General features: G+C 38.8%; 2 protein-coding genes across 3 annotated transcripts in view; one reads left to right on the top strand and one right to left on the bottom strand.

The window, feature by feature from the left end:
- The window catches only part of nsmfa (NMDA receptor synaptonuclear signaling and neuronal migration factor a), a 49,879-nt gene that overhangs the window by 20,685 nt on the left and 5,144 nt on the right, over nt 1–24,050 (top strand). The window contains exons 3-14 of the mRNA XM_061798885.1: nt 718–779; nt 1,015–1,923; nt 3,008–3,074; nt 12,368–12,420; nt 13,449–13,538; nt 16,318–16,448; nt 17,231–17,314; nt 17,391–17,424; nt 18,534–18,604; nt 19,501–19,580; nt 20,548–20,650; nt 22,508–22,583. Of these exons, the coding sequence (XP_061654869.1) occupies nt 718–779; nt 1,015–1,923; nt 3,008–3,074; nt 12,368–12,420; nt 13,449–13,538; nt 16,318–16,448; nt 17,231–17,314; nt 17,391–17,424; nt 18,534–18,604; nt 19,501–19,580; nt 20,548–20,650; nt 22,508–22,583 (1,760 nt within the window). The remainder of the gene's footprint in view (nt 1–717; nt 780–1,014; nt 1,924–3,007; nt 3,075–12,367; nt 12,421–13,448; nt 13,539–16,317; nt 16,449–17,230; nt 17,315–17,390; nt 17,425–18,533; nt 18,605–19,500; nt 19,581–20,547; nt 20,651–22,507; nt 22,584–24,050) is intronic.
- Nucleotides 18,776–24,050, bottom strand: part of LOC133489786 (calcium/calmodulin-dependent protein kinase kinase 2) — a 35,904-nt gene continuing 30,629 nt past the window's right edge. For both annotated transcript variants that reach the window (XR_009791994.1, XM_061798886.1), the window contains exon 18: nt 18,776–18,967. The gene's annotated coding sequence lies outside the window, so the exon portion shown is untranslated. The remainder of the gene's footprint in view (nt 18,968–24,050) is intronic.

Raw genomic sequence — 24,050 nt, forward strand, 5'->3', positions numbered from 1 at the left:
CCTTTTAGCACCCAATTGCAGCAATGTGCTACAGTTTAACTGTGTAGGTTGAAAGTAGACGAGCTGCTGTCTGTTGATTGGCCACCAGAGACCTTCCTTGTCAGGATGTAAGAGTGGAGTGGGAAGACAACATAAAACACCATTTTAAAAAATGACATGGCTTTTGATTGAGTAAGGAGGCAATTTATCTTGCATCTTTGCGGATAATGCTTAGATACGTCTCTTTGTCACCTTTGTCTTCTTTGTTAAATTCATTGGGGAGTTGCATGGTGTGTTGCTTCTATGCTCTGATGTCAGTGTGGCAGACTCAGCTATAGCCATCCTGCAAACCGGTGAGAAATGGGCTTTGCACTTGTTCTATATTGTTTTAACACTGTCTCCTCATTTGCAACTGGGGAGTTTTGGAGAAAGTAGAACACGGAAGAAGAAAATATTAATGGTTCTATGCTTTGAAATGTTGTCTACCTGAAACCATTCACCCTGTGTCCTCCTCTGCTCTCCCCGTCTCTCTCGCTGAGGCCGCCTGAAATACACAGATAAAACAGCTGTATCTTAATCTGTGGCTGGCGTAAGCCTACAAAGGAGACAGTTAAATTTGTAATTTGGACTCAGCTTGCCCTTCTCTCTTTTTCTCCCCTTTTGCTTACATGTTTCTCACCCAGCCTTCCAACACACCCATAAATTGATGGCTTTATGTGTGTGTGTGTGTGTCCACAGGGCAGCACGAGCATTTGGGGAGTACCTGTCCCACACACACCCTGACAACCGAAACGGATCAGGTCAGCGCCTTTGCCCTCCTGACGTTCCGTCATTTCCTTCTCCACTGCGCTCGTCCATCCATTCCCCTTCATTATGCCGTCAATAGAAATGCAAGGCTGTGATCACCTTCGCTTCCGCAGAAGTGATTTTGCTTTGTCATCCTCAACTTCTTTTCAGCACCTCGGCATACATGATATCGGACGTGTATGTCGGCTCTTTAGTGATTGTCTACCCTTCCTTTTTTTGAAACCTTAGCTCATCTCCTGTGTGAAACCTTGGTGGGTCCCGACCCAGAGTCGCCAACTGGGACCGCTGGCCCCAACGGCAACCACCTTCATCTGTGCTCCGACAACACCAAGGACTCCAAGGATAGCCCGGAGGACATCGTGGTGAAAACTGCTTTGGCTTTGCACCGTCAACCACCTCCGTCCATCACCGTTTCCAGTAAGCCGGTGCGGTTATCCCTCGAACGCAGCTTCTCAGTGGAGGAGGACAAGCAGAAGGGCGTAGAGTGCACTCTGCAGCCTGCTCGTGTCTATACAATCACCACCCAGCACGGTATGCTGATGAGTGGCGGCCGGGGCAGCAAGGAGAGCCTAGAACTGGATGTCTTAAAGGAGAGGTCTGGGAGTGGAGGAGTGGGACCCAAAGGTAGCAGTGTAGGTGGTCACGCTACCTTAATCCAGCCCTCCACTTCCCCTTCGTCCTCCTCGTCGTCTCCGACCCAGTACCACCAAACCGGGAGCGGCCGTGGCACCGGCAGCTGCGGCGGCGCACACCATCACCACGGCAACCACCACCACCACCACACGGGACCCTCAAGCAGCGGAGGAGCCTGCGGGCCGAGCGGAACCGCTAACCAGCAAGCCGCGATCGTCTCGGGGTCTCACTCCCACCATGCGGCACACCACCACTCCCACCACCACCATCACCTGGTTCAACCCCCCTTGCAGACCTCTGTCAGCGCCCACAACATCCGCAGCTGGGGAGACGGTGGTAAAGGGGAAGCGGAATGCAGCGGGCTGGCCTGTGAGTCCTGCGGTGCCGTCCCCTCTCGGAGCCAGGGATCGCTGGACCTAGAAAGTGCTTCCCGAGAGCCAGGCAAGCAGCGCCGACGCCTAGAGAGGATGGGGAGTGTGGACCGAATGACTGGGCTGGAGAGAGGTGAGGGGGCAGGGGACACACGGAAGACGAGAGGCATGAAAATACACATCATTGCCCGGTGGGGGCAGGACTTCATAAGAACCCGTCGCGAGCTATGTGCTTCAGACCGGAGAAGAAATAGCTTTTGAAAACCTTCTTCACGCATGGAATACAGTAAACCTCTGCGATCCACTGGGCATAGGGGCCGGGCCCTGCCGCGACTAGTGTAAAACCACAAGTCATCACTCCCCCCACGCCCCCCCCACACACTAAAGATTTCAAATTGCCTTTATAAATAAACCATAAATATACCACAAATTATGATCTCAAAATACTTTCATTTGATTCAAAATTGGTTTACCAGTAGAGATTATTTGATTATGAACAAATGCGCATTTATTTCCATGCACATGTGGTGAAGACTTTCCGGAGCTTAACCACTCACAACCTGGGCTAAACTTCGCTTCTCCCCAACATCAGCAAATATCTGAGTTTAGGTTATACAGGAGAAGAAGAAAAAAAGAAAATAGAATTGGTTCATTTTCTTTCATGTTATGAATTCAACTGAACTGAACGGCGAAGTGTAATCAAAAATTCACTGTAATTAAAAATATGAAGACAAAACGGTAGTGAAACCTCTCAAAATATGAATTGATGGTAACTCATTCTTATCATACCCGAACGTAGAGCAAACAATGGCTAAATAATTGCAAGTTAAAGCTGAGAATAGTCATGTCCACTTAACAGAGGCTAATAGTGCTTGTCTAGTCAAATCGGGTACAACATTGCTAATAACAAATGCTAGTCCTAATGCTAACACTTTTTTCTTTTTGAATTACGCTAAACCATTTCAATATCTATTTCCTCACTGGTCTGATGAACACTGAGGGTTTGCTGTTGGCCTGTATATTTCTGACTTTCTGTCTCCTTGTATTTTTATTTAAGGAAATTTTGTTTTGCTGCTCTCTCTTCCTGTGTGTCTCCTCTTTCTCCATTTGTGGAGTGGTGGACTGTGAAGTGCTGGTGCCGCTTTTGTGCATTCATATTTCAAACATACTGCATCTCTCAAAACTTCATTTTGTACCATTTTTCTCTCTTATTGCAGACGATGCTAACTGGTTCCCCAAGGAAAATATGTTCACCTTTCAAACCGCTACCACCACCATGCAGGCGTGAGTGTTCTAAGCGCACATAAACATGCATACATCACGCTCGTGCTCCAGCCTAATGTAAATGTTATGATACTGACTACAGCCTCACATTACCACCATGTCATTTTTATAGGCTTTTAGATGGATGTCCCACTCTGTTTGCCAGCGACTTTAATTTTAGCAAGCAATAATATCAGAACACAGGTCCTTAAAGCTTGGCCAAGGAATGCAATGCATCACAGTGGATATGTCATTGGAAAGGATATTATGATTATATTGTAGGGTTTGATTTGATAGTTTGACACGCAAGGAATACATTTTGTATTCCTTTATAGTTTTCAACTTTTTTATATACTATTATATATGTTTTATTGTCGTTTAAATACATGTTACGAGCAAATCATATAATCATCAAATGGTTTTGACTCTTTTTGAGGGGAGGGTCATACAATAATTCTTCTTGTTTCTCCATGTGCTTTCCTTCTCTTTCTGTCTGTTTCTTTATACAGTAGACTTAATGCACTTTGATGACTATTTTTCTTTCTTCCTCTTCTTGCATACTAATTAAAACCGGGACAAACAACGCAGGATATCGTGAGTATTTATACCCTACTTGTATGATTTTGTAGTTTCTTAACTGCTATTTCTTCTTAGCCATTTAACCTTCATCCTTGGCCTGCCCTCTTGACTTGCAGCTAACAAACTGACCATAGATGGAGATACAGTCTGTGTTAAACCTGCACAGTATACTGTATGTGTGCTATGTAGCGAGCTACATATACAGTATGTATATTAACAATCACAAGTCATCTCAAGTCAATTTAAAAAGCTGAAATATTCACAGTGTACCACATGTTCACTTGCCTCAATATTTTATATTTTATCATTTTAATGATCAGAATGATTATTTGTCCAGAACAGGACACAAGGGAAAGTTAAAACCTTTATTAGGTGAAAAAAAAAAAATACAGGTGCAATTAGAATATTGCGAAAACAGTACTTTCTCAGGTCAAATCCTACTACCTAACAATTAAAATTTTGGTACATTAAAATTTCTTGTATATGCCTGTGTGTGTGTGTGTGTGTGTGTGTGTGTGTATATGTATATATATATATATATATATATATATATATATATATATATATATATATATATATATATATATATATATATATATATATTTGTGTGTGTGTGCGCACAATATTCTAATTGGGACGCACCTTTTCCTAAAAATAAAAACATTCCAATAAATAAGCATACAATAATCAATATCTTGTAGATAAAATTGTAACAAGAAACAGTACTAATTGAACATTATGCTTTTAACATAACCAAGCCTAAACATTTCATACTGCTCAACTGTCCTCCGGTCACTCGCTAAGTCCAACTAACACAACCGCTGCTCTTCTTAATGCTGAGGGATCATGAAGAAATTGATTAGGTCAACAGAATAGTTTAGTGACTGTCAAAAGCAATCGCCTCTAAAGATCCTACCAAGAAGTACCGTCAGCCATTGAAAATTATATTACAGTGGAACCTCTAAGGTTGAGCACAATTTCTTCCAGGATACTGGAAGGACTTTGGATATAAAGAAAACTATTTGCCATGGGAGATAATGATAACACAAATAATCTATCCCAGGGTCAAAGTGTCACCACTTTAAAACCTTTTTTTTTAACTGTAGAGGCAATATTTTAACATTCAAAATTGTCACAAGCGTGAAAATATGTCAAAATGTTGTGGTGGACGTGAAATATGTGGGTTAATGGGTTATAGTAATACGTAAAACCAGTAGCACTCTTGAACTTTGATAAGTAACCACGTGGGATTCTGCTATGTATTATTCTCCTCATTTTTCTACCCATAGTACCTCTTGTTGAGGCTGCTCTGTCTTTTGGATTAATAGTGGTTTAAAAAGCCACAAAATCCAAATAAAAATCCTGTGATGCTTGGTGAACTGAATGCGACAATAGAGCCATATTGGTTGGAATTGTAAATTTAGAGATTTTTCCGAGAGACACTTGTAAACAAATGGAATAATAGGTTTTACTTTAAAAAGTACCATTCATTTGGTGGAAATTTAACAAGCCATACTGACAATAAGCAATTATTATAAAAGGCATATTTTAGATACATGGTTAGTTTCCCCCTCACGCGACATCTGTATTAATGATGTTCACAGGAATGTGTTGATCACTGTTGAACCACACATTGCAAGTGATGCACTTCACAACATGGTTGACACATAAAGATGGTGTCGGCCTCTGAGAATTTGGTTGAGATCGCTTGTACGTCGCTGTTGGTCCATCTGCTCAAAATGGTTTTGCCTCCATATTGTTGCGTCTTACGACTCTTTGTAGGTTTTTTGTTTTGGTTTTTTTAAGCATGGGGCGTGAAGTACAATGCAACAAGGAGTCACGCAATCCAATATATTCAGGTACCTGGACCGCTCGAGAGTACTACTCCAGATAAATAACTCCAAAACTGCGATTTATGTGTGTGAATAACAGAGTTAGGCGGCGAGGTGGGAAAAAGCAGTGAAACGCCGGCTTAGATGGCCGGTGTGAAAGCAGCTAAGAGTTTCTGCGGTCGAAACTCTAAGTGGTCCCCCAAAAGTCCCTAGTATGGGGGCAAAATTCCTGTTGTAGTAATTGCGGAAGCAAGCTTTTGTAGTCCACGACAACTTTATTGTTTTATTTTTATAGCAGCTTGTGTTAGCAGTCGATTCTTCAGCATTTAAGTAAGCACATTTGTTGGTCTTCTTGGATACTTTTATGCACATTGGGTATCTTCCATACAGTGTTTCTCAACCTTGATTAAGACAAGGCAAATATTTTAAATTGGAAAAAAAAAATCTCACAGCCCACCACTAAACAGAAATGTTACAAAAAGTGCATACACGGTTAAATTATGTCATCTAATGGAAGAGCATTGTTGCTTGTTATTTGTCGGATCGAAATAATTTTCGGACCAATTAGTTGAAATTGGATGATTTTCTGCGGCACACTGGTTGGGAATCAGTGCAAGCAGAGCGATGGATCAAAATGAATCCGGACCGTAGTGATGACACTTGACTCTATATTGTAAGCAGTAGCAGCTGCCTGCAGACACTAGCATCGCCTCCCCTGCTAAACTAAACCCTGCAGCTCAAAACCCTGGCATCAGCCTCCATCCGCGCTTCTCCCCCCTCCCTTCGCTACGCCGGCATCTCCCTCTCTTATCCCTTAAACACTGTGCCACGTCCTGGCAGGGCTTTCCGGGGATTTGGCCCGAGGAAAAGGAGAGAGAGAGCGCAGGATTCAGCAGACGTCAGCCAGAGGTACGAAGTGTCCCGTCAGGCTTTGCTTTAGGGCCGTTTGCTCGTCTGCTGGCTCGGATACTCAATGCTGAGTCTAATCTGACTAAGTTGAAGAGAGGAAGGGGAAACTCTAAGCAGGGTGTCGCACTGTTGGCATTTTTATGTAGGGAAGCATATGACCACTTAGATATGCAACGTACTTGGAAAACTACCTCCTATCTCATGTGCTTTTTCTTACAATGTTAATGATATACTGTCGTTTTTCTCTGATTGATTTTTTATTACATCTGAGATTGTGCTCCCAAATCTTTCCAGCCCCAAAATGTTACTTCATCTGTTAGTAACTGTCCAATAAAAAGCATATATTTACCTCAACAAGTCATTTTCTGTTGGTATCTCAAAAACTTCACAGTATTGCAGAATTTCATTATAACAAAAAAAAAACAAAAAGCTTATTCTTCTGTATTCTTTTCTATCCTATTTCCACAAAACGTTTCTACTAGGCAACCCTTTTCCTGACTTTCTTTTGGTCCCGTTGTTGTCTTCTTTTATATTATTATCGTTTCAGTGTATCGTGTGTCACTCCCCTTTCAAACTCTATTTTGCCGACAAAATCAGTGCCTCAATTGATATAATGGGCCCGAGCCTTTTCTAAAAACCTTTGAAGTTTTAGCTCCCCCCTAGTTTTAGTTAGGGCGACAAGGACAAAGTGACACATTGGATAACTCCAGAAACACTTTGGCAAGAGGTGACGTCAGCGCCAATGTCCTTAAGATTGTCCCACTCAGGCTCAGATGCTGTGTCACACACAGGGGCAGATGGGACACTTGACACCATACGAGTGCTTCTCAATTCCTCTGCCATGTCGCTATCATCCATCTGCAGTGCGGACCGGCGTTGCGTGTTCTTTAATTAAAGTGAGTGGTGACAGCAACAAACTTTTGGAAACACTGCAAACTCCACTTTAACCTGACATCATCTCGTTTAATATTTATTACCTTGGCTGAAGTGGATTTTTTGTTTTTTGTTTTTGTTCTTTGTCAGTCTGCAGGATCATGCACAATTGTGTTATTGTTGTGTTATAAATAGTTGTTAAAGTGTTCCAATTACCGTAGATGCATGTTTTAATTGGCCATACTAAAGATGTTCTACAAAATGTCCTTTTTTAAAAATTGTTTTTATTTTATTTTTTTTATATTGGCGCTTGTATGCTTGTTAGTTAATTAGTGCCTTCCTAGACGGGTGTAACCAAAGGCAAATTCCATTCAATTTGGGATACATCCAAATAAGTTGGCAGTTCATTACTTTCCTTAATGTGTGTGTGTGTGTGTGTGTGTGTGGGCGTGTGGATATGTGGGAGTGAGAATTGTGGTTGAGTTTTAGGGGATCGAATACTCATTTGACTCAATCAATTATACATTTTGTAACCTTCATATTGTGTGTTTTTATGCATTTCTGACTAGTATTAGACAGTCACTGACCATAGTCACAAAATAACCATAACAATTGGAGACTTAATTTATTTGTTAAGGGAGCTAATTTACAAAATCACAAAAAGCAAGGGATTAAATGATTATTTACCCCATTGTATATAGGAAAAGACATTTTTCGGAGAGTGGTTGATCAGTTTTAATACAAATATATTTACATTAATGAAGGGATCCATCCAAACTACAGAGAACTTGCCAGAAAGAAGAGCATGTGTCTGTGCAAGGAAAATAGGATACCATAATTTCTCATGTATAATGCGCACCAATGTAAAATATGCACCCCCAAAGTTGACCTCAAAATTCTGGAAAACCCTTCTACCTATGTACAATGCGTTTTTACAATGCATGATTTTGCTTTTACCCATATGATGAAAACATGAAGTATTATCTGTATTTCATTTATTTTTTTCAAGGAATTATTCTGAAGTTAAGCACTTTATTTGAACACGCAATACTTTCTTTTTATTTACTTGCTCTTAGTTTGAAATTCACAGCCCTACTTGTATTTAGTAAATGAGAAAACACAGTTGTTTATCAGTTTCTTTTTGAAAGGAGACAATGCAATTTCATAAAACACATGAAGTACACATGGTTAAAAAAGCCAGAATTAGCCAGAAGGCTAGTTTTCATCTGTAGTCCCCTGGCCATGATGTAAAAAAGCAGTAAAATACATCTACAAGACAATATAATACAGGATACATAATCAAACTATACTATTAAGAGAGAATAAAACCATCATTTTTTGGATCATAACAAAAAGACAACATAACATACTTGTCTTTTAGTGTTGGCAGCTATAGGTGTTAACTAGCCACATTTTCAGTTTTTTTGTGAAGGCCTTGTATGTTGTAAGCAGTTTAACCACCTCAGGTACTGAGTTCCACTCACCAGCGCTCCTCACTGACCAGGCTGACTTACTGAAAGTGCTCCTGCGCAGAGGAATGAGACAGTCACCTCTGACAGAGCCTCGAGTGACACGCTCAGAGCTGTTTCTTTGGCTGATGAACTCAGCCAGAGGAGCTGGGGCCAAATCATGCAGTACTTTATAAAGCAAATTTAAATCTGCAAATATGTGAAGACGGTCCCAGTTTAAAAGACTGTATTTTTTTTAAAATTGCACAGTGATGATAGTGCCTTGGTTTTTTATCCATCACTTTAATTACTTGTTTGTACAAAACTTCCAATGGTTTTTTTGCATTCTGACCAGCCTGGGACCAACTGGTTATGCAATAGTTAAAGTGAATGCAGGTAAATTTTTGCAGCTTCAGTTGACATTTCATTCCGAATTGCACGAAAATTTGCGAGGTTTAATTTGATATTTTTACACAATTTGTCAATACGGGCTTTAAAGGAAAGCTGTGAATCTATTATTAACCCAAGATATTTGTATTGGCTGACAATTTGCATTTTTTCTCCATTAACAAGTATGTCAGGGTCAGGTGATACTCTATTTGTTTTAGTGAAATACATGCCTACAGTTTTAGAAAGGTTTAGCTGTAGACAGCACTCCTGCAACCAAGTTGTGACACAGGACATTGTATTAGTGAGTTTAGCAGCAACAGTATCTTTGGAGCGACCATGAACAAAGAAAACTTGTGCTCAAACAAGTTGTGCTCATATGATTGATTAGCCAGGCAGGATTTGTAAGATGGGTACAATTCGTTGAAGAAAACATGAAGGGCCAGGCGACACACATTTAATTTTATTTTAATGGGATCCAAATTAAACTGTCAAGCATTTCAGAATAACATTATCTTCAAACAAAACTTAACCATAAAGAAATGAATGATGATTGTTGTTCAGTCTTCAGTCATATTAAGAAAAAAAAAAAAAAAACGAAACAAAAAAACAACAACAATATTTCACAAATTCTGCAATGGTATGTAAACTTATGAGCACAACTATACTTATATGCAGTCATATGTACCCCTGTCATATTGGAATGAAAGTGTAGACGACACCTATCACATAACCTCTACGTGGCAGTGGCATATTAAAGTGAAAGTGTACACCTTTCTCATAACCTCTAGGTGGCAGTGGCATATTAGAATGAAAGTATACACCTTTCTCATAACCCCTTGGTGGCGGTAGCATATTAGAATGAAAATGTACAGCTTTTTTTTTTTTTTTTTTTTTTTTTTTTTTTTTTTTGTTCCTGTTCGGCTGTTAAGTCAAGCAGAATGGAGGATATGTATCCCTTTTATGCCGGAACAGTTTAAAAAAAATAAATAAAAGTACAGCTTTTTCATAACCTCTAGATGGCGACATACATTTATAAAATGTGAAAGTTTGAACATCAGCCTCTATCTTTATCTCATTTAAGCTGGTGTTGTCAGTTGTGGTTTGTCTTGCTATGTTTACCAAAATAAAGGAATCCTTTCAATCCCTGATAACTGGCAAACGGTGTATTATCACAACAACAACTTGCATTTTTGTCCTCGCGAAGAGATAAAAAGGACTGATAGAGGAAGGTATTATTGTATTTGTCAACTCAAATCAAGTGTATTTGTATAGTCCTTAATCACAAAAGTGTCTCAAAGGGCTTCACAGGCAAAAAATCTTAGATAGTCGAGACTTTTTAATGGGCTTCACCTCAATAAAAGAAATATAGAATAATAAAAATAAAATACTAATTCATGAAAATAAAACATGGAAGACAATCAGTTGTAAGAGGAGATAATTACATTTTAAAATGTATTTTATATTGATTTAATTTCATCTGTGCATGTGTGATTATGGTTTATGCAAAGTCTGTTAAAGATACAGTTGTGCCTTGAGATACCAGTGACCAAACCTGTGAGTTTTTTTTAGATAAAAGCCATCATTTGGCTGATTTATTTTACTTGGGGGCAAAAATCTGATATACAGCTCTTGTATATCAAATGTTTGCTCGCAATTCAATACAAAAAAAGTCGCCCGAACGAAAGCTCGTGTCTCGAAAAACTCCAGGTATGACTGTACTTCCAATGTATGCAATTATTTGACAGTCAATTAGATTACAGTTAGATTTGTCCTTTTTATGGTTTACAATGAGTTTTTTCTTCGAACAAAAATAATAATAAAGAAACAAATTGGAGATGCATGCTTTTCCTTGGAGGACTACAATATAAACACTATATAAAATATTTAGCATACATTTAAAAAAACATATATATTTTTTTAAACAATTGCATGATTGTTACTGTTCATTTGTGGAACTTTCATTTCACAGTTTTCATAAAAACACAAATTTAAACTCCAGCAGGCACTGCAATGCCTTTCAAGCGTATTGCTCAGATTGTTCTTCACGTTTTGGTCGGGCAGAAGTCATTGGGCTCGATTATAACTGCCCCATAGACCCATGGAAAAAATGGCCTTCATGCCCACTAAAACGGCAGGAGCAGATATTGCGATGCAAAAAAGCAGCACTTCTTTCAAAATTGAATCACTGCTTTGTGTTTAAAATGAAAGCTATTGGAAAGAAAAACATCTATGACATCACTGCTAATGCTAAGTGACTTTCATTCTCTTGACTGCAGACATTTTTATGGAGGGAGACCAAGGGCAAAACAACACTAAAGACTTTTTCCCCCTCACTTTTGTATAGTCCTTACTTTTGGATTTATTCATATGCTTCTAGAAAACACAGACACACACACTGTTGAAAGTCAGTTTGTTGTGGATGTGACATGGAAAAATGGGCAATTTTTATCTAGAAGAACATATCGGAGGTTTTTATTTTGTGGTTCATAAAGATGCCAAATGGATATCTAGTGGAACGTAGGCCATTCTCTGTCATTTATTATCATTTCATTATGTAAACACCCTACAGATTTTTGGTTTTAAAAGGAACATTTTTCACTTGAAAAAAAATGTCAAAAGCTGAATTCCAACAGACACGGCAACAAAGTTTGTCCTTTTAATTTTTGCAATGACATTTATTCTGTGTTTAGATGTTGCAAAGCTTTGTAACACCTCATTAGCCCGGCACCGTTGTTCTCTAGTACCGGAATAACGACCCCAGGAATAGGACTTAAATTATTTGTGTAGCCAGAAATGGACCCATTGGGGCATAGCTGTTGAAGAAGCCAACAAAGATTGTTTACCACATAATCACATCTAGCTATGGGTAAAAAAAAAAAAAAAAAAAAAAGTTTACGTGAATGGGGCATTGCTGTCTGTGATATATAACCTATTTATGATATATAACCTTATTTGATCACATGTAGCTGCCTGTTCTGTGATTAAACTTCAAATCAATATCTCTGATTAAATATTTGAGTTTTCCTACAATTGATGCTTTGTGGAGGGAGAATGAGGGGTTTCCTCTTGGCTGCTGCTGTTGCACGAATGAGTCAGCTGCTCTTTACCACCCACACTGGCAAGAACATGACCTATAATAATGCTGGAGACTTCATAATGTCTTGTTTTGTCTTCCAACCCATTGTTGTTCCCCACCCACCCTCTACCCCCTCTTCACTTTATGCTGTCCTTACATTTGGCTGCCTCCTCCTCCTCCTCTTCCGTGCTTTTTCTCTGCCCAAAGGAACTTCCGGAAGCATCTTCGTATGGTGGGCAGCAGAAGGATTAAAGCACAGAGTGAGTCAGATGTTTATGCGTGCGCGTGTGATTGATGCGCAAATTGTCAGTGTTGTTCACCCCACCTTCATCCGTGTGTGTTCTTTTTCTGTTTACCGCCGGTTTGGCATATGTGAGGCTGCAAATGTTGTGTTTGGGGACTTACGGAGTTCCTGGGTTTGTGAGTGTGTGTGTCTCGGAAGAAATGAGTGTCCACCTTGTAGGTGGTCTTCTCCTGTGACTTGGCTTTGTTTGTTTTTGCTGTGAAGGTTTAGTCACAAAGGCTGTGTATGTGCAACGTGAATGGGAATCTGGTTGAAGTCTCGTACGGAGGAACTCATTCAATTGTTTGGTAAAGTTTTTCTTTTAATTAGTCCTATAAACACCACCCCCGCTCCCTATAATTGACGAAAGGAAAACATTGGAACTTCTGCAATAATAACTTGTCTCCTATTCCACAATTGTAGTTTTTAATTATCATACATTTTGCTGCAAATGGGAATGAAGAAAACTCCCATGTTGTGGTTGCCCTATGTATTTTCCTCCCATAATTATGACATTTCCTCCTGTGGTGGCTGTTAGGCGTTTATTTAGTCAGCTGCAGAGAGCACCCGGTGTTAGAGTTGTAATAAACATACTGAATAATGCAACATTTTATTTTATATCGTTAGCCTAATGACATGATTGCCCCAGTCATTTTGAACGTTTTGGAAAGACACAAAAAAAGCACAACAAACACCCTGGACAGCCAATCACAGGGCACATAGAGACAAACAACTATTCACACTTCAACCTATCGACATTTTTGAGTTTACCAACACAGTTTGGACACATCTGTGATATTGGCGCATGCTTGGATGAATTTGGTGTGGAAGATCTGGACTGAAGCAATGCGCCTTTGTCCGTTTGTGTGTTTTCCCGGTGGACGTAGGCTCCATTTGTGCACTTGTGGCTGCATCCGCCTCTGCAGTTGTACGTCTCTGGTCGTTTGTCGGTTCTACAGTGCGTGTGTGTGCGCGTGTGTGACGATCTCTCCCCGCCTGCACTAGCGTTCGCTGAGCGTAGATCGAAGAGTTTCAGCCGCTCCTGGAGTGACCCCACCCCCGTCAAGACTGACTCTTCTCATGAATCCAGAGATAGTGAGTTCACACTGCATGTACACGCACACATACATTACATCGCAAGGACAATGCACACACTTTTCTTATGTCCTGAAAATATTGGTGTATTTATATCATTTACTGAATTTGCTTGCTTTAAATTAGTGGCCAGTGCAAAAGGTAAACACACTTAAAATGTGTCAATTGGAACCAACATTTTGATAAATAAATCATAAAAAAATAATCCCAGAGGCAAGAATGAACATTTTTTAACTCATTCACTGCCAGCTTTCCCAGCTAACATGGATATTTGACTTCTAAAGCCGTCAATGGCGGTGAATGTGTTAAAAAGTTTAAATGGCATTTTTAATTATTTAAATGAATGTATTAAACAGATACAGTACATCTTTGTATAGTCACTGCGAGCCTAAAGATGACATCATGTTGTCAACAAGCGTGGGTGAACACACACACACACACACACACACACACACACGCAGGAAAACAAATAGTGTACGATCACAGTGACAAAAACAAACTCGCTGTCTCTGCTGTTAAATCTTACCCTGTCCGCTTGTGTGCTTTTACGACACAAATTCGACTTCAACTTGTGCTTCTCTCTCTGAGTATGTTCACCAAAATGTGTGTGTGTGAATTGTGATACAAGAATGTACGAGTTTAACCTTTCGTGTGTGTGGATCGCTGGTTGCCTATGCAGTTTGTCTTTGTGTGTTGATGTCTGCGTTTTGTGTCTTTGTGGTTTTATGTTTTCTCTCCATGTCCATCTTCGGTGCGTTTCAGTGTGTGTTGTGTGATAAATGTACTGTTAAAAACAGTCTAACGTTGTGCTAATGTTGAGTTTTCTCTCTTTCCCAAAGAAGTGTTGGTTTTCTCTGGTCACGTTGATGGTCTGGCTCTTACTTTTGTCTCCTTGGGGATTTTCTTTTTTGTTTGTTTGTCTGTGCTCAAAGTCCACATTTGATTTTGGAAAATAACACATGGCTCAGGTCATTCATAGATGAGGTACTAAAAGAATTACTCAAATGTGTATGTCAAATATATAACTTTGTTCTAATTGTGAAGTGATAATTAATGCTCATGCTTGAATTGTATTTTAATAAATGAAATTATATTTAATTGAGCAATTATTTCATAAAATATATTCAGAAATTAAATGTATTGTTCCATTATTTCATTCTACAAATATTCTAATGCTATTCGCAATTAATCATTTCAAAGTATTTAATGACCTAAATGAATATAGAAAATCTATCAAATAAATCAATTTAATTTCAGCAATTTTAGGAGGAAACAGCTCAATTAATGTAAATATTAAAATACAATGCCTTAAGCTATATTATTTAAACCAAACTTAAGTTAAAGCCAGCTAAAAGAGCAAAAATTGTAACACACTGGCTAGAAGACTAAAGTGGGGTACACACCTGCCGATTTTTAACACCTTAAAATCACTCTTAACACACACTACATCACAGTATAATCGCTCTTTTAGAGCCATTGCTGACTGAATTTGATCAGAAGGTTGGGGGGAAATGCTTCAATTCAGCTTAATTCTCAGTATGTGTATAGCCTACTCTGCTTTAAACGAGCATATCTTAAAGTATCTTTTAAAAAAGCTCAAGTCAGAGTGTAAAGCTAGCATTTAGAAAGCTAAAAGAGTAAAAGTGACATAAACAACTCTCGCTGGTCTGCTGAGCAGACATCTCTGCCTCACATTTGGATAATGGTAACAAAACCCATGCCATTTAAATGTTACTCTTTAAAATACAATCCAAGCAAATGACCCTTTGAATTTCATAGATATTGAACTCAAAGAATGCAAAAGTCACACAGTGATTTGCAAAACATCAATGAATACATTCACATATTCAGTGCATATTCACTGTTGTTAATTGAACTGTTTTATATTAATCCGTTAAATAAATACTTCATTTTGCTGTGCTCTCTCCATGACACATTTTCAATTTAAATGTCGTGCTGAATGGATGAGGAGCAAATAACATTACAGGGTAATGATGAGGAAAGAGCATTGTGGAATTCAAACGTTCAGCTCATCTTATCATCATAGTGATTAAACACTGCCTAACCACTGTTTTGTTTTCATTATTCAGTAATCACATAGAAATATTATATTTCCTCAGTCGCCAAACTGGTAAATCAGATGAAGCCACTGTTAACTCATTCACTGCCAGTCCTCCATGTTAACGTGGATATTTGAATTCGACAGCCGTCAATGGCAGTGAATGTTAATCATTTTTATTTCCTCAAATCCTTCAAATTACTTTTGCAATTGGCTCAAAAATTCTGACTATCAAAGAATTTAGTATCAAAATTTGTCATGAGTGGCTAATATATTTCATTATACATAATATGCAGTTCCTGCTGTGTTGTTTTATGTCATAATAACACAAGGTCTAATAGAGTTTAAATAGATGCAAATATGCTAATGATTGCACCACTGTAATGTTTAAAATAACAGTCTGTGATATATTTTGGTTTTGCATTATTTTCAGCCATTGGTTTCCATCTGGTAACAAAAAAAAATCTTCATTATGAGAGTTCTTGTGGTAAAAATCTGCTTCCTCTCACCATCAGTCATTCTTTTCACACATCTGACAGCTGTCTCTGCATTTTCCATCTGCCATTTTCTAACATCAACGTCATCCATTAAGAACTTCGCCCTCCGGCACACTATTCCTTCCGAATGCCCTCCCTCGACATATACTGTACTCTCTCTCGTCTTCGTTCTCTTACCAAACTTCAGTGTTAAAGCTCATTAGTGTGCGTTCTTCCTTTCAAGGTGGCGATCTGCAGACTTCCTGCGGCACCCTCGACGAAGGCGGCGTTGATGAAGCTGCCGACTGGGAGGAGGAGAGAGAGATGGAGAGGCTCGCCTGTGAGGGAGACGACTTTATACCTCCCAAAATCATGGTGAGACACGCTCGCTATGACACCGGGTGTACAATGATATGTCATGTTCGCGAATAAATACCTCCTGGAATTATCTTTACATTGGGGTACATTTAGAGCATGATATTGGATTTTTGGGGCTGGGGCCTATACAGATAAAAAACAAATAAATATTGGCTGATATATGAAATTCGAACATTGATATAGATAGGCACATGAGACACACTGTACATGAACCCAAATTCTCAAAATATGATTCAAGAAAAAGAACAGAACACCACTAAGTTAAAATAAGCAACTTTAGTCACACTGTCAACATAAGAACTGTAAGCTGTATCATAGTTTTTTATTAGATAATGGTGAACATGGGAATCCACCGTTTCTTAAATCTTTGTTCCTCTCACGAAGATAATTTACATAACTTTGGTGACCAGGAGTCACACACTAATAATCATTTGGTCATAATCAGATGGAGAATCTCTCTCTAATTGTTGTAAATTCCACTTTCAATGGTAACAGTATATTGAGCTGAGACCAGCAGGCTGGAAGAGTTGCCTTTTACTTCAGTTTTTCCCAATGCAGTTGTGGAGGAGACAGCATGGCGATAATAGTAACTTGCTAATATTTGACAGGATTACCTGATCTCTCCTACAAGCCAATGAATATAGTATGAAGCTGTGCTTTCCCCCACAGTCATGACTGTGTAAGACCGTTTCACCTCTTTTGCAGCCTTCATTTTTCACCTATCGTCAAGACTTTCCTTAGCATTTCTTAATCGACCCTCCGTTTTCCTTCACCTTCAGTTGATCTCCTCCAAGGTCCCTAAAGCGGAGTACGTCCCCACTATAATCCGCAGGGATGACCCGTCCATCATCCCCATCCTCTACGTGAGTCAAACGCATTCAAAATTACGTCAAGGCAAGTGTATCTTTTTTCTGATAAATAATGTCTCTCATTACGTAGGATCATGAACATGCAACTTTTGATGACATTTTGGGTGAGTCAATGTTTTCATTGTCTGTTTTAATGACTATACTTAAATTCAGAAGAAGACCGTTCATCCACAGTATTTAGTGCTTGTCCTCATTAGGGTCTCGGGGGATGCTGGAGCCTATCCCAGCTGACTTTGGGGCATACCCTGGACTGGTGGCCAGACAGTCACGGGGCACATATATTCAAACAACCATTCACACAGTTTAGTCTTCCGTGAATCTAACATGCATGTGGGAGGAAGCACGAGTACCTGTAGAAAACTGCACCCAGGAAGGCCTGAGCCGAGATTTGAATCTCGAACCTCAGAACTATGAAGCAGATGGGCTAAACACTGTAGGCCTCATCATAAGACATTTGAGGTTCTAAAAGAAATAATGGAATGAACTGGCAATAATCAAAAGTAGCTCACTTAACTTGATATTGTGGCATTCCTCAGGGGTGTGTCCTTGGGGCCCAATTAGAAGAATCAGAATCCTCTTTATTTGCCAAGTATGTCAAAAGCACATTAAGGAATTTGCCTCCGGTAGTTGGATCCACTCTGGTATGACAATAGGCAGCCATTTTGACAAAAAAAATACTTTGGAGACATAAGGACTATGAAGAGTCACTTAGCAATAAAAGGTTACCCGTAATGTGCTAATGCTGATACAATTAGTTTACAATATATACACTATACACTAGGGCTTGGTGAAAATGTCTACAATTCATATCATGGTCTAAATTGATTCTCTTCATGGTATGATATAAAGTGAAGTGTAAAAATTGTAATAATATTTCACAATGTAATATATTGTCCTTTTCTCAAAGCTAAATTGATGTAAAAACCAACGATATGTCATTTGAGGTTTTTTTATGCAGGTCTCAAAAGTCAAAATAACATTGTTGATATTATCCACCCAACCATTTTCCAGACCGCTTATCCTCACTAGGATGCTGGAGCCTATCCCAGCTATCTTCCGGGCGAGAGGCATGGTACACCCTTGAACTGGGCACCAGCCAATCACAGGGCACATATAAACAAACAACCATTCGCACTCGCGTTCACATTTATGGTCAATTTAGAGTCTTCAGTTAACCTAACGTTCTCCCCTCTCTTCTTCCTCTCCCTCGCAGAGGAAATAGAGAAGAAGCTCACAGCTTACAAGAGGGGAAGCAAGTTCTGGAGGATGCTCATCTTCTGCCAGGTGGGGGACCAAAATCGAAACGGATGCTGTGTTTGTTGCAGAGTTGAAGGTTGCTGTACAGCGCAATGTGCACGAGTTACCGACTGTTGTTGGCTCAAAATAAGGGCCACCATTTTCCCAAATCGGAAGGGCCGAAGTGCGTCCGTGTCGTTCCAATAATGACTGGTCAGATTTTGGATTCACTGTCCTGGTTTTATTAACTAACAAAACAATAATAAAAAAAACAAAAACAATTGCAAAAGTTCAAAAGTAATGGTCTCAAGCCCGCAGTCTGTAACAGGTTCAGATCCTGCTGAAGACTGAAGATCGTCGTCTTGTGTTCGTCTTTTATCCTGTCAGCTTTGCCTTCCGTAACATTTGTGCCTGCGAAAAAAAACACATACTGCCCAAGAACAGATGTCTTTTACGATCGTCCCCCCACGATGAATTTTTGTAAAGTTACATCAATCGCTCACTCAATCAATCGTTGTACTCTTGATGTAAGATAACATATATGGAATGAGTAGTTGATGTTCCTCTCATGTTATACTGTATCAAAGTAAAACAACAGGTAATCAAAGTATTGCATTAACATTGAAATCAGCGTGATTAAATTTAAAGGTGACATTATGCTTTATTTCACAATTTGAAACAATAACCTGTGTATCCAACAAAACTGAGTGCAGGAGAAGACAAATAATGTGATTAGGATTAAAACAAACAAAAAAATAATAATAATCCATGCATCAGAATTACAGAATTTTCATTAGACAGTTACGAATGGTAGGAGGATATAAATATGACTTGCGTGTATTTTGGTGGTGGCAATTGTTGCATGAAATAAAAAAATAAATTAAAAAAAAAGATAGGAAATCAAGCATGAAGGTGTGTTCAAGTGTATTTTTTGTGTCTTTTAGGGAGGCCCGGGTCATCTGTACCTCCTGAAGAACAAAGTAGCGACATTTGCCAAGGTGGAAAAGGAAGAGGACATGAGCCAGTGAGTCAACTTCTTTCCAAGTGTTAAAAAGCGAATAGAAGTCTTTTGTTCAAACCATCATCAGAAATTGCTATTCTCTGACAAATTGCTTAAAAATGCTGCTCGACGAAATAACTTTTGAAACTGGTATATCATCACATAGCTATCTAGGGATAGCAGACACATAGCGTGTGCCCCTCAATGGGGATGACATCAGAGCAACCTGATTGGATGCTTTGTGTTTTGAAGTAATGAAAAAGTCCTAGTAGATTTTGTACTAACATGACGGAGGGTCCACGGTTTACGGCAGCGTAACCCGAATTTGTACGTAGCGTAAGGCGCAACACGCCGCAGTCTATTACTAACCTTGCGCCAACACGGCAGTAAAGTTAGAATTACTCGGTAAATATTTGTATGAAAACCACTTGTAGGCTATAAAGATAAAACCAAAATTCAATGAGAGATATTTACGCCAGTAATTGATGACGTATGATTGCACAAAGGAGTTCAGTATTCCTAACCTCGCATCTTCATATGTCAGTATCGTCATAAACGAATACTCCCTGCACTTGTCTATAACCAAGCTGCAGTTTCTTACTAGTTAAATGTTTTCCTTTTATTGAGTGTGCTTACGAATGTGTGGAAGACGTATATTGTTCTTTTCTTTTTATAACATAGATTAAGTTTAAAAAGTCTTTGTACAACCAAATTGTTATTTACTCCAAACCTCTCCTTTAAAGATGTATGCAGAAATGTTGCATCTTACTACTTTGTATTCTATTGAACAAAGAACGCTATTGGTTTATTTATATTATTAGTTGTTATACCATTTGTCTCTACTGTGATGCCTGTCTGCTAGCCAGAAGCACCACTGAATAAATAATGCCTTCACGCAGACAGAGCCTGTAGAAAGTTGTCATTCATTACATTGATAACGTCAGGAAAGGGGAAAGTTGGCCGCAGCTAAAGCCTTTTTGGGTTCGTTTAGATTCTGGAGACGACTCAGCAGAATGATGAGCAAAGTCAACCCGGAGCCTAACCTCATCCACATAATGGGATGCTACGTCCTGGGAAACCCCAATGGAGAGAAGGTATGAATGACCACTTCATGGACGGAAGTTAAATGTCACTTTTTGTCATGTCATATTTCACAAAGGCTTGCGACCGGACTGCGTCCTCTGGAATTTTGTGAAGTAACTTTGGGTGGGGCGGTTATTATGTGAAGTGCATGACAGCTCACTCAGACACATTTTGAGAAATAGGTAGATGACAAAAGATTTGCTTGGCTGTTTAATTTCATACTTGATGGGTGAGCAGGCACTTCGGAGAACCAACTACAGTGGGGCCTTGAGCTATACCTGTAAGTGACTCGACTTAAGTGTTTCAAGATACTGTACAAGCCGGCTTTCGGACATTTTTTTTTAATTTCCTTTGACTTGAGCGAAAACTTGAGATATGAGCGGTGTATGGTGGTAGTGGACAGTATGTCTGCATTATACTGATGCGCACAGCAGAGGGAGCGGCACAAGGTCCACTGTGTTGAAGCAAAAAATGTGGCAAAAACTGTTTTGATTTCTTACATTCTAATATCATTCCTGTAAGTTTTTTATGAAGTAAAATATTATAGAGTGCTGCTTTACATTTTAAAAAACACATTACAATTTTGGTGGAACAGATTCCTAGCATTTCCATTCATTTCAATGTGGAAAGTTGATTTGAGATACAAGTGAGCGTGGTCATGGAACAAATTCAACTTGTATCTCAAGACACTACTGTACTAAAATTGCTACAAGGGGGAATAAATGGCTTCTAATCCTGAATACCTTTACGAATTAAATTCAAATTGAATAAGATTTAAAATAAAAATGAAAGAAATGGAACATTTACATATTTTCCCCCCAATTGTATTTGCTGTGAATGCAAGATCGGACGCTGTCGTGTCAAATCAGATTTGTTCCGAATCTAATTCATAGTTGTTGTTTCTTTATACCTAAATGTTTCCCTTTCAGCACAAAACTCACTTGCCAAAATATGCATAACCGAGAAAGTCAACAAATTGACCTGTGCGTGCCAGCAAACATTGACCCAGGCCAGCAGTTTGTGTCCGCCTCAGTCATGTCTGCCAAAACATTACATAAATTTGGATCTCTGAGGGCTGGATGGGCTGTCTGGCAACGTGAAGAACAACAGACTGCGGATCAGTCTTGTAGCCAGCTTGTCAAACACTGAGTAGACACCGTTGCTTCAAGATAGCAACAACAACAAAAAAGACCGCTGCCTTCACGGGTAATGTTAATAACCCGTTATTTATTTATTCATTTTTAAAAAAATCCAGTACAGAATTTAAGTACAGTTCAGTTGTAGTTAATATTAAGTACAACGGAGTTATATTTAACATTTTCAGTTTGTTTTCAAACATTTATTTAGGTGGTTTTTTTAAACTTAATCATGATTTAAGTACTTATTATCCCCAATATTTAAGCGCATTGTTAATGTTTAAACGCTGCATTACGTTACAGTGGCTTCCAATAATATAAAATATACTTTTTACAAATAAAGCCTCGTTTTTCACGAACGCTTGTTTTAGGGTTACGGGTGAGCCGGAGACTAACCAACTCAGCTGACTTAGAGCGTGAGGCGACCTGGACTGGTCACCGGCCAATCACAGGGCACATAAAGACAAACAAGCATTCACGCTCACATTTCTGGTAATCTTGGACATTAAATAGCTACATAACCAAAGATCACAAAACCTGATGATGCACGCAACTTGTGGTTGAACGTCTTGTTTGCAATAACAAACTGGATTCATCGCTGTGTGTGTGTGTGTTTCTCCATTTCTGAGCTTGTGTGTGTGTGTGCGTCGAGCTGTGGCCTCCCCTGCCGAGCGTTTATATAAGTGGAAAAGGGGCTTAATAGGCCTTTGCTTTCTTATCTGTGCCCAACAGCTGTTCCAGAAGCTGAAGAATCTGATGAGGCCTTATTCTGTGGAGTTCGAGTCACCACTGGAGCTTTCTGCGCAGGGTGGGTAGGCGAAAACTCACACACACACACACACACACGAGTATGGAAAAAAACATGCCGAACGTAATAACTTTCCAGATACCTTCAGAGTAACTTCCGCATTTATATTACACGGTTTCCCGTATTGGGATGTGATTTTTGGTCCCCACACCGTCAAGTTTTCCCGCTTGCCCGACTGCGTATGAAGACTCTGGACCAGATTACCTCCTGAAGACTTTATCACACAGTCATACACAGCATGAGTGAGACATGCTGTGTGCATGAATGATTCATAACATGCCCTCCTCATCTCTTAACTCTGGTGACAGTTAGCTAATTACGTTGTTTCCAACTCACTCGTATCTTTTCCAACACGCACTATACAGAGTGGTCGGATATATTCGTTGTATTTTAAATCTACAAAAGAGATGGTTTACTTCAAGGAGATATTTTTTTTTCACAATTTCAAACAGTTCCCAGGTGTCCTAATAAAAGTTCTTTGACATTATTCAGTCAAAATACGCAAAGAATTCAGCAAAATTAAAATACACTCATTAAAAGTCTAATGGAAATTAATCAGGTTTTTTTTTTTTGTTTTTTTTTTTGGGGTGGGGGGTTGTGATTGCAAAATTAATAATATTAATTAGATGATATTACTTGTATTAGTGTACTGTATATAGGTATAAGGATGCATTATGTAGTATTATTGTTATTACTACTATTACTATTAATATATTGATGTTCATGTAATAATATAGTGATCATAACCAAATAGAGATGTGGTGTAAAAAAGTTTTTACTTCTTCTTACTCCTCAAATATGTAATTTAACTCGATTTTCTATTTTTATTTTTATTTTATTTTTGTTTGTTTTGTTTTCATGGTTCTCATATTCAACATAAAGAATCGGTCAATCAAAATTCAGCAAAATTCAGAGCGACTCACACATTTTCAGACATGTTCAGATAACTTCATATTTTCACACACACTCCAAATACAACAAACATTTTCCATATGTTCCCTTTAAGGCAGGGGTCTTAAACTAATTCACAGTGGGCCCAAACTCGATATTTATTCAAAATTAACTGTGATTTTGCATATTTTCTCTTCTCTCCAGATATGTGATGTTAAACCTTACTAAATGAAAGCAAACTTAACTGAATCTGGAATAAGCAAAGTTTAATATTAGAAATACATATACAATACAATACATACAAACAACGAAATGTCATTTGAGAATTTTGCAGTTCTCAAAAGTCAAAATCAAAACTGCATGCTGTGATGCAAAGTAATGCAAACGAACACAAATAACATTGTTGATATTATCCACCCATCCATTTTCCAGACCGCTTATCCTCACTTGGATGCTGGAGCCTGTCTCGACTAATACATTAGAAATCAACTGTGCAATAAAACATTAGTAGTAGTTGTGTCTTATTTAAATAGATAAAATCTGTAGATCTGAAATCTATAATGTGTTCTAAACCGA

Source organism: Phyllopteryx taeniolatus, chromosome 15 (assembly GCF_024500385.1).
Source record: "Phyllopteryx taeniolatus isolate TA_2022b chromosome 15, UOR_Ptae_1.2, whole genome shotgun sequence".
Taxonomy (NCBI): domain Eukaryota; kingdom Metazoa; phylum Chordata; class Actinopteri; order Syngnathiformes; family Syngnathidae; genus Phyllopteryx; species Phyllopteryx taeniolatus.